The sequence below is a fragment of the Haliotis asinina genome, chromosome 3 (assembly GCF_037392515.1).
Source record: "Haliotis asinina isolate JCU_RB_2024 chromosome 3, JCU_Hal_asi_v2, whole genome shotgun sequence".
NCBI lineage: Eukaryota > Metazoa > Mollusca > Gastropoda > Lepetellida > Haliotidae > Haliotis > Haliotis asinina.
In genome coordinates, this window is record NC_090282.1 from 15,605,248 (window position 1) to 15,617,463 (window position 12,216).

Consider the following 12,216-nt stretch of genomic DNA (forward strand, 5'->3'; position numbering starts at 1 on the left):
TTGAAAGACTCACAATTCCATCTGTCACAAATTTGCTAATCCTCATCACAACCATAGCCTTACTTCACAGATAATTCACTATTATATATATTTATATTTAATAAATTGCTTTGTAAACAGTGATTAAAATGGCCTTACTGGAATGTGGCTCCCTTGTTGCAGCCATAGCAGAACCCTGCCCTGCGACACCCTTTACAGAACCCTGGGAACTCATACAGAGCCTCTCGCTTGTCATCTGCCTGGAACACTTTCTGATGCAGCAACAGTCTTGCGACGATGTGGAAGTAGATACGGTCACTGCTGCCACCAATCTGGCTGTACAGATTGTGGAATGTTGACAGCTTTGGAAGTTGACGTAGACTGGAAATGAATGATAATCATATCTTACATTTTGTCTGTCCTTGCCATTCAAACTTCCCGCTGAGAAGAAGGAATCGATTGTGCAATGATGAATTGACAATGCCGTGCTGGAAGTAATGGGTAGTAACACCACACACAGCTGGGTACGTTACCTATATGCCACATTTTGTTTTTATAAAACTTACATGCTTTCTAGAATGCGTACCACAAAGTAACTTTGACATATTCTTACTTTCCATTTTGCCTCTCACATGTTGATATACATGTAAATGATCATATCAAGAAACAATCGGCATTGAATGTTTTTTTCTATAAAGCTGAAAAAGGATTTGAAAATAGACTAAAACACAATATTCAAACCTACAGATGGCAAGTCACAGTACCTGTCCTACCTGAGGCAGCTGTCTGACAGATTCTACTGAAATACCCTGTCTAGCTATCACTTTCTGTCAGAGGATCATCACATAAGGAGTCAACCTACCCTCCAACTTTAGGCTGCTGTCTGACAGATTCCACTGAAATACCCTGTTTAGCCATCACATTCTGTCAGATGATCATCACATAAGGATACAATATTTGACACAAACACTAAAGGAACTTCCACACAAATACACCAAGTCAGATGTTTCTAGCTGTATGTGAACAAAACAGATGTTTACTAAATGCTTCTCCTTGAGACTTCAGTCAAGCGTGCTGTTGGAGAGTTAAACAACAAATGATCCATTTCATCAACACAAGACACCTAATTCTGATAAATCCTCTTATAACCCAGTTTGAATGTGGCTGATGTTCGACAAGGATTCGATCCTGACCTAAACGTCATTGGTGGAAACAATTTCATAACTTGGCATCACATGTTGTGTTCAACACAATTGAGAAAACACAGCAGTAGGAGAGAGGGAGATTATCTGTGATGGATGAGTTCAGTGAACCATGGCCCAACCAAACTGTTATGAAAGATTCCTCTCTTGTTAGTTTATCAGTTATGATTTTCAGTAAATTGTTCATGCAAGGAAACCAAACTCTGACAACATAATGTATCTTGCACCATTGACATCCAAACTTCTGAAATACATATATTCATTCTTGCACAATGCATTTTTCCTTTTGCATTTTCTGTAAGGCCAGACCAATTTTTGTTGTCGTTTTAGAAATCTGCAAGGGATATTTTTTTCAAAGAGAAAAAAATAAAGATTAATTTAACCTGCTCAAACAATATAATCATTTTTTTTTTACCAAAATTGTATACTAAATATGTTTTTTACATTGTTTTTTCCCCACACACTTCATACTTTCAGCATATAGAAGGGGTATTACTTTGACTGATGATTTTATCTATATTTTTTCCCCTCCTGACTTTAAAATAAGAGGTGAAACTGATCTGGACTTAAAAAAAACTTTGCAATTTCACTGTCAAACTCTTTGCAAAATCTTTGGACATCTGACCCATCCAGTTAACTGTCTTCGAAAAGTTGAACAAATAATTCCAGTGGAGACATGTGTGGTTGTGTCTTACAGTAACATGACAATATTCCTTGCATCATGTATCTTGGGATACTTCAGATACCCTGATCAGTGTGGACTTCCAAACATATTCCACGGTTGAATGACGTCATTAACTCTCCCAGTAAGAAAACTTCAGTTTGAATGAGACAGGTAATGACTCAAGGAGTAGTCATGATGTTGTCTCTGATTAAGCTAATATTTCTTTGCAAATAATCTACTGTAATGCCAGAATTTGTATTTTATTAGTGAATTAATATATACTCATGGAACAAATAAGAGAACAAATGGAAGTTCAAGTGTTCCTTTATTCTTTTACCATGTTTCTTCACCAGGTATATATTGCTCATGTTCCCTTATTTGTTTCCATGTGTATATAGACTATTTTCATAAAGAAATGGCTTGTATTACATTTATTCCATGGTTACAGTTCTGTTTGAATCAAATAAGTTGCATGATTCACCAAGATACTGTGCTCATTTATTTAGCACAGGGGTTAAAAAATATGTTGAAAAGCCACTTGCCATTAGGCAAGTGTCGTCAAGAAAGTAACTTGTCCTGAGTAATTTTCCACTTGCCCTGATTTTATGACACAATGCTTGATGTTAATGTTCATTAGGCTATTTATCGAAGAGTGATAATTTCACTCTCTTCTAGCTCTACTTCATTATTATTGTGAAGTTCAATAGTTTCACTATGAGCAGATATGAAATGAAATTCAAGATTATTTGCAGTTTGAAACCATAAATGGAAATTATCAAGTAGTCCATGGACAAGTAAGATACCATTATTTGATTGCCCGAAATGAAAATTGGCTTGTCCTGGGCATCGGGTGATGGGATTTTTTAACCCCTGTAGCAATATAACCATTTATGAAAATAAAGTATAGTTGTGCATTCAGATAAGGTGACAGAGATCAAGGATCTTAAAATGTATATAGCTGATACATTCCTTGTGTGTCCATAACAGTTGGCAAGTCTAGTTTACTGAAATTACATGCTGATATTAATTATGGTATATATGTGGATAATTTACCATCTGGTTATGTAATTATTGTAAGAGGAACACATCAATATTTACCTCTCAGCCACAAATGAAACATCCTCGACACCAATTTCCTGAAAAAAAACCAGAGAATAGATTAACAGAATGATATACAAAAGCATCTGATTATCACTTTCACAATCATATATCAGAAATTAAAAAAAAAACTGGCAGTCTCTTATTGCAGATTTACATCGATCTCAGATTTTCAAAATGGAACAAAATAAAACAAAACTGTGTATGAAATGCTCATGTCCAATCTATATTTACATGTAGATTAAGATACATCATGGTCAGGCTGTTCTATAACTAATGACAGCCTACATAAAAGAAGCATCCCTGTGTTGTCCAGACAATCAGAACAAAATACAAATTATTGTTGTTTTCTAAATCATCACATTCAACAATGCAACATCTCAGCCTCCTTTTTTCGAAACTTACACCAATGCATTTTTCTTCATTTTTGAATTGTGTAACATACGTAACACACACATGTAATGAAGAATAGACAATTATGTCAATGACCCTATTGAATATATGTGATACTGTCCATTTCATAAATCCAAGGTTTTATGTGTCACACACAAACGTAGAGAATGGACATAGAAATATATTTCAGCATGTTTCTATTAACAGAAAGATACTTGTATCAAAGGTGTTAATTTCTGTAAAACACACCTACATTGGATAGGTTGCTGAAGATCATTTCTCACATGTATCTACATGGGTGAGTGGGTGAGTGAGTGAGTGAGTGAGTGAGTGAGTGAGTGAGTGAGTGAGTGAGTGGGTGGGTGGGTGAGTGAGTGAGTGAGTGAGTGAGTGAGTGAGTGAGTGAGTGAGTGAATGAGTTTGCTTTTGCATTACCTTTAGCAATATTCCATCAATATAATGGCAAGGGACACTAGATATTGGCTTCACACACTGTATCCATGTGGGTCATGGGTGTACCAGGGTGTACTTTTTTCATAAATAAACATTTGACTTGAATATTCTCATATTCACACAAAATGAAAAAAAATCCAGCAACACACAAAAATGTTTAGAAAATGTTTCCAGTGTCAGTCAAAATCGAAATAATTATGATTAAACATCAAAATGTTCTGGCAACCCTAGCTTGAGCTGTGCACAAGTGGAAAATGCTTGAAGCATTCGCACAATCGTCAACAGTCCATACCTGCCTGTCCGATCAGCTGAACTAGATTGGACAAAAAGAGGTTCCACAGAAGTCTGGGTTAACATGGCTATCGCATGGCTGTGTGCATAAGATATTCATATGTGACCTGTAGCTGTTAGTTCTACTCAATCCCTAACTGAATTCACAATTTAGATACATATATATCATTACCAGTCAATAGAATTTGATTCCTGAGACACCATTAACAGCGAATTTCGCTTGATACGAGAGGTGCCTTTACCGCACACCCCTGGCAGTCTTCCGTGGAGACGACAGAGTACTGTACAAACTTCAACAAAAGATAACAACGAGCCTTCATTGGATGAAAAAGGCAAAAACTGAAGCAGTGAGACATCAAATTGCCCTCAAATATAATCCGATCTTGATCGCGGCATTGCATCGCAGGTGAAAACATCAAAGTAGAAAAAAATATGACGCCCTGCATCGGATGTTAGATATTGAATAACTTCATCTCTCTTGAAAACGTGCTTGATATTATTGGAATGTCATGTCTAATCCTAAAAATGTTACAGTATTCATCTTTGCTGTAACTTCAGGTATATTTTAAAACTAGTAACGATTGTAGTGAGTGAGTGAGTTTAGTTTTACGCTATATATATATTACAGCTATATGGCGGCGGTCTGTAAATAATCGAGTCTGGACCAGACAATCCAGTGATCAACAACATGAGCATCGATCTGCGCAATTGGGAACCGATGACACGCGTCAACCAAGTCAGCGAGCCTGACCACCCGATCCCGTTAGCCGCCTCTTACGACAAGCTGAGTCGCCTTTTATGGCAAGCATGGGTTGCTAGTAACGATTGTAACTTCCATAACCATTGGCATATGAATCGACACTTACTTTGTCAATAGTATTCCTGCAACAACTACAAGGTTATTTGCATATTTTCCGCCCTGAAACTACAACAGGAAGTGACGTGTTGTGCAAATTCTTTGGCACGCACAAAATATTTTGTTAGTTGATCGTTACATTGTATTCAAGTGAATACAAGTTTCAGATGTTTTGTTTGAAAACATGATGATGTAACTTACCTAAATGAAATTCCTAAACAGTTTTTAATATTAAACTATTTAGATTTGTTACTTGTCTTTAGTAAACGCCTGAGAGCGTCCTTTGCTGGTACCTTTGCGTGCCATGGTACGAAAATATCAAACCGTCATACAATCAAAGTCTCTACCTTGGCAAGGATTAACCTGCTTTTTTCTTACAATGACTCCCCCTGAAAAAGTATCAAAGTTAAAGTAATAGTTTTTACGTAAACTGAGCGACGTTTCGGTATACCTTCAAACACCTCTATCAAGCAAGGGATATACAATGCTGAAGGCTAGGTGATATGTATACATAGCAAGGTTTGAACAGTAAAATATTGATGATAATGAACAGTATCAATCTACTCGCCAGTAATCACACGCACTACAAAATCAGTAAACAACTAGAAGCCTCTCATATCCAGAAACTCCAACCAGCCAAATGTATTTGTGCGTCGGCACCTGGTTTGGACGTTGCTAAGGGTAACAATTTTATTTCTGTGTTTCTTATCACCTGACCGATTGTAAATCGAGCCATGCGACACACAAACAGACACATCCTTTACAGGACAAAAAAGTTAAAGAATCCCCTGAACGTCACCAAAATTCCGAAACAACGTTAACTTTTTCTGATGTAACACGAAGGTGTGTATTGAAAGCAATGACCATTCTCACTACTGATTCAACATTTTTCAGAAACAAAAACGCCTTGATTTGTGAAAAAGTTCAGACTGTGATACCACGTGTCTTGAAGAGTCATTCAAGCGGTACTTTAGACATTACATCAAATGAAATTGTGTACATTCGCTATAGAATTTAATATTCTATTGAAATAAAACAGGTGTTTATGCATACATGTTTTTCTTTTCTTTTCAAAATTGGTCAAACACTGTATAGTCAAAGTTTGTTTTCTCTTTCGATGGCGATATGGCTTTTTTAATGTAAAGTTTGTTTTGTTTAATTTAACCCGACCTGCCGATCGTTCATATGAAACACATAAAATATGTTGACCTAAGTTAAAAGGCACCACAGTCTAAGTAAACTTAGTCTCAGTGTTATTCATTATTCGTAAACATAACGAAAAGTACTGAGGCTAAGTTTACTTAGACTGAAGGGCATCATTTAAGGTTCTTATCCTAAACACGTGGTCCTATTCTAACAATGCCATTTAACTAATACAGATATGTGTTTTCTCATTATTTATCATATTTTGAAATACTTAACTATGTCTTATATGTGTGACTGAACGAAGAAGTAATCAGGTTTTAATTTACATTTAGGAGAAATTAGATTTCATTAATTGAAAGTTCTCGGATTAATAACATTTAAATGTGATTAAACAAAATCGTAATCTTGTAATGAATAGAATATTCCACGTGACTAATGAACACTTGTGAAAATATCACTTTTTTCACGTGACAGATACATCATATTTCATGAAATACCTTCAGTTTATGTTTGTGAATGTAGTCTTCGACAAACTGTAACAAATATAATAGGTTTCCTGCGGTTAATCCATGATGGCGTGTTTACACAAGATGGCGTTACGAAATTGCAACACACCGAAATGTGAGTCTCATTAACCTATGCAGACTAGGATCCCAATTTTCTCGCGTGAAAGTGAAAAAAGACACCAGAAACAACTCTGAATTCCAATTTTTTGTTTCATAAGAAAATGGTATTTACAAATGAGTTTTAATTTTAAACTTTAATATCACCGTATTTCTATATTCTGTGTCGAGGTAAGGCAGCATACCTTAACTAAGAAATCACAGACGGGGCATGAGGTGAAATGATTCACAATGCATCTGCTGACTGGTTACACCTGCTAAGTGCTTTTGCACTTATTCAGTGTAGTTCTGTCATACATAATGAGATTGATATAACACCAGTTCCGTACCAGACCGCCAAGGTTTTCTAGCGGCAGAGAATCGTTTTGAGATTTCCACGATTTCCAGGTTTCCGTTTGGCAGAGCTCTCTGTACGACAGTGCATCTTGGAGACTGAACCACTCCTTGTATTCACGAGGATACTGTTTGATGATGACAGAATGTCACTGATGGAAATTTGTATGCCCAGCATTACATTAACCAGCATTGCGATGCCCAGCGTTATATCGACCTGCGTTACAGAACATCCGACGGTCTTCACAACATCTGACATCGTCCAAATCCTTGAAGGAGCAGAAATAACACCGTACAAGGACTGTGAATAGGGCTCAGTTCCTGATCTCACTACACACCCAATGCACTTTGACATCGTGTGCGACAGGGCGATACACATCAATGCAACATTCATAAAGAGACAATAACGATCATTGCGAATAACATGTCGGACAGGGTAAAATCGCTCATTTTACCCCGATTGCCATGATAAGTCTGCCGCATGGTGTTTTTGAGTCTAGATGCCCCCCTCCCCCCCCTCCCCCCCCACACGTCCTCTCCAAAATCATACTTTCGCGACCCCGTAACTATAGTATCTTACGAGCGTCTGTTATCACCAAATGTGAAATATTGCTAAAAGCTAAAACTAAACTCACTCACGCATATCGCATGATTTGCTGAATCGGACAAGCAAATATATCAGTGTGTCTTATTTGTGTCAATATTACGCCCGGCATGTGAATGTATTTCATAGCTCGACTTGCTATGAAGTTGCGTCTGTCCCTGGTAGTCAATATTCCCTGAGTCAGTTTATTATATTTCAATATCTCATTCAGAGCTGGAGGGAAATTAAACGGTTTGATTTAAGACACTCTCCTAGATAAGACGTGCCTTTATAACGGGACCAGGAGTTAATGACATGGATATAATAGAAAAATAGATTCTATATAGTGGGGACGCTGTTGTGTTGACAGTTGCCGTGTTACCATATGTGTGGCATGTTGATTAAAGAATAAAAACCACCGCAAGTTAAATGTTGTACTTCACCCGTACATAAAACTGGGACAGTAGAGTAGGACCAGGTATCTTTTAACTGTGGGCAGGTTAGTCAAATACTTTGTGCTCATGTCACCTTTTGTGACGATAGTGCAACAATAAACATACTAAGGTGCATCAAGGCGTAATTATCATGGGTAACTCGGTTGCATGGTTGTGTTCACGGTGTCCTATAGAACACATGATGTTCAGTGTCTGAAAGTCAGTGAGCGCAGACAGATCAATAATCCCTGACGCAAAGAACAGTACGAAAAAGACACATACAGTACGAACAGTACGAACCACACATACAAATATTAAAAAAATACTTGGTCCTCGTATCCGGCCCGACTGTTGGCAACCGTCATACCTACAGATACCAAAACCAACGTGATGTGACATTTACCGGAACATACATACAAACATACGTGTTTCCTAGGTAGAAAACGGAAAAAAAGTAGGCTTCCTTCCTGCCTAATCGGTGAGACTAACATTACATCTACACTGAAATCATGACGAATCCGTGACTTGTTGGTAAGGTGGCTGGTTAGTTACCTGGTTGATTGTTTAACAACACACTCAGCAACATCCCAGATATATGGTAACGAATTATATACCGTCGACACTGGACCAGACAGTCCAGTGATCTACAACATGAGCGTTGTACTGGGATAAGATGACACGTGTCAACCAAGTCAGCGAGTCTGACCACTCGATCCCGTTAGTCGCCTCTTACGACAATCATGGGTTGTTGAAGAACAATTCTAACCCGGTTCAGCTTATGAGATGTTATAAACTGAATTGCAATGGAAACGTCCCCTTTCAAAATAAATGCAAAATTTTGTTCTTAGAAGGTGGGGTTTTACAAAGATTGTACCGTTTTGTTAACGCGTTTTTCAGTCAGAATTGACAGTTCTTATCAACATTAGCGTGTTTGAAAGAGCATATCGATCAAACTCACCTAAAAGGTAATCGCGTCAACAGGTTCCGTGTGAAATTTGTGAAAATTAAAATGCCCGTACGCATACATCATGGCAACCATATCAATGAAAGTGAGTCACAAACTCTCCTGAAATCATTTTTGTTGTCACACAATCGCCATTCCACAACTTACGAGAGATCCGAGGAACCAAGCCTCGGAGGATTTCCAGACTGCACGGAGGGTAGCCAGTCATTACAATGTTCATTCAATTCAATTGCTTATTCACCATGTGTGGCCCCCGGCCTACATGCAGTTACAGCAGCAGGTTGGACTTTGTAGTGAACATGATGTTCTAGCTTAATAATAACGTTTGTATTTATAAGTTTATATCACAGGATGTACAGGCAAACGGTATCGTTTGATATCATACACCGGACATCATAGCAGGAAGGTCATCTTCAATAATGGCTAACTTACACACTTTCCACAGTTGTTGTGCTCTTGTTACATTATAATACCACCAGTATACCGATGATATAACCAGCAGGTTGAGATTTGCATGTTGCAACATTTAACATCTCAGACGTAGTGTACAGTGAACAAAATGTTGCAGCTTTATAATAACGTTTGCATCACTAGTTGCCATTAAGTTAATAAAACTAGATTTTATATTACAGGATGTACAGACAAACGGTAGGTATTTAGATCTTAAGCTTTCATAAGCTGGACATATGATAACAAATTGAAATTCATCTTCAATCCTAGCTAAGTTACACATTTTACACAGTCGCAGTGTTCTCATTGTGTTATGATATCGCCCAAATTCAACTTGTAATCTATCCATGCCAATACGCACTTTTGTCAAGTTGGGACAATATAAGGAACAGTCACCATGTGATAAATACACTTCCTGTTGCAAGTTCAATTTGAAAGAAGCATAAGATTCATGTCTACTACTACACTACCAACTAGAGATCCAAATCCTGAGTTAAAATATCAGTAACACGTTGCTCAAACTGCTGAAAAATACTTCAAGACAGCCAACACCCTGAAACACCCAAACGTAACTAAATCCGTAACTAAATAAAACTTGCCTAACCGATGAAGCCCATGTATGGCGATCGACATTATCCAGTGAATACAGCATTTCATATGCTTTACGTGGATACCTATGATTACGCATACGGGTAACGCTCAGTCAAATTTTAACACATCTCAACAGAGAAGACAAATGAATTGGGAATCTGCCTCATTCGCCCATAACTAGCACATTTGGAGCCCTTGCACTAATGTTGAGAAACCGTTTGATCGCTAAACAGTTTCAGTGTTCGTGTTAGGACAATGTACCGATTGCAGGAGCGGTATTAAGCCGCTAACGTCATCCCAAACCGCACGTGCTGTGGACGACCCTGCAGTAACATCACAAAGCCAAGACGGACAGATTGTGCGCAACAATCTGCAGAAGGCAACCGGAGCGACGGAAACAACACGCCAGGCCCTAAGAAATGAGTCACCGCCCAAACCGACTGCAATGGATAACTCAGCATCGAAATTGGTGTTGTAGTCAATGGAGAACGGTGCTTTTTCTGTGTTTCTACAGCCAACGTCAGAGTGAGATTATGGGGAAGGCGAGGGGAACGGTTTTACAAGTGGTAGGGTGGTCCAAGCATCACGATGTGGGGTGCAATCGGTGGGCCCTTGGGGTGACAGCTACTCGCTATATTGACCCCATGTTGTACCGATCTGTGGATGCGCCAGAAATCACATTTTCTAGCAAGACAGCGCTCGTGCCCACAATGCCAGGCTACATTGGACTTCCTAAGACAATATGGTATCCACACCCTACAATGGTCGGCACTTGGTTAGGATTTAAGTCCAGTAGAACATGTAAGGGATAGATTAAAAGAAAAGTGAATGACCTCCAACCAAGGCTGACAACACCGGCTGGATTCGATCACGCATTTCGCCGAATAAGGATCCAGGTACCGATGGCCTTCATAAGCCGGCTAATTAATTCCATGTATAGTCGATGCAACACCGTCACCGATGCCATGGAGGCCATAATATCAAGTTTGGACTCAATCTTCCGTTTTGATTGTTAAATAGAGCGAATTTAAGTGTGTCTGTCACTGTGACGTTGCTTTTGCGGTCCAGTATATTTGAGATTAAGTTCATTTCATTTCAGATTCTATGGAGGTCGAGGTCAGTGATACAACTCGTGCACATACTCACGGCAGGGGGCACGATACTGGGTATTCTAGTTATCTATTCTACTCATCAAAAGTTTAGACACACTAGTGTAAACTTAGCCACTTTCTTCAGTCAACTGTTCTGACCTGGATTTTGCAAAATGTTCCCTACTGTTTATAGGTACTGTTTACACCTGAAGTGGATTTGTAAAAAGCATCCTTGCCGTCGAAAAGATTATTGTCATGAGTTCAATAAATGATGAAATCCTGTGAAAATGGGCGAAGTCTTACACCAAAACGCAGCTGTTGACATGCATGACATTTATACATTGCTTTTCAGCAATTTGATGTATGGGTCTCGTGCATTTCGTCTGTAGGTTTGCAGTTGGTTCCCCCAAGTTAGTGGACTAATTCATCTTCGATATGTACATAACATAATTTGTAAACCAAAAGTCACTGTGTTCTATAATCTGATTGGTTGAAAAACATGATCAAATGGTATTGCATTCCCGGAAACTGCAAGACTATTCACTGCGTATTGACCTCGCAAACAATTGTTTTGCTGAGTCATCAACAGTGGTGACGTCATTCAAATCATATTGTGACGTAAAGTCAGAATGACGTCACAAGTGAGCAACTCCAGACGCTACCATGGGAACCTGCTGAAACGGCCAGCTGATGACACTTCACTGCTGTACCTGTACTCGATGTAAACGAGTGCAGACAGTAAAACCCTTTGGTTTACTTTCGTGTTTGCAATGTTGATAAACATCACGTGTTAGCCAATTTCCGGGTGTTATTGAGTATTTGAAGCACGGGAATGTTTCATTTGAAACCTCCGGCGTCAGCATGACGTTTATCTCCTAAATATTACCCGAAACTTGGCCAACATATGATGTTTATCTCCTACGTTTTGAATGAATCCCAACTTTTGATGTGTAGTAAATTTATCGTTTTAAAATTACACGTACAGTGTACCACTCAAAACCACTCATGTAATAAATAAGTTAGGGGTATCATATATATATATATATATATATATATATATATATA

General features: G+C 38.4%; 1 protein-coding gene across 1 annotated transcript in view; it reads right to left on the minus strand.

Annotated features, from left to right (window-relative positions):
• The window catches only part of LOC137277551 (uncharacterized), a 62,717-nt gene that overhangs the window by 39,886 nt on the left and 10,615 nt on the right, over positions 1–12,216 (minus strand). Inside the window, exons 2-3 of the mRNA XM_067809335.1 lie at positions 2,944–2,981; positions 139–360 (exon numbers count right to left, since the gene is read on the minus strand). Of these exons, the coding sequence (XP_067665436.1) occupies positions 139–360; positions 2,944–2,981 (260 nt within the window). The remainder of the gene's footprint in view (positions 1–138; positions 361–2,943; positions 2,982–12,216) is intronic.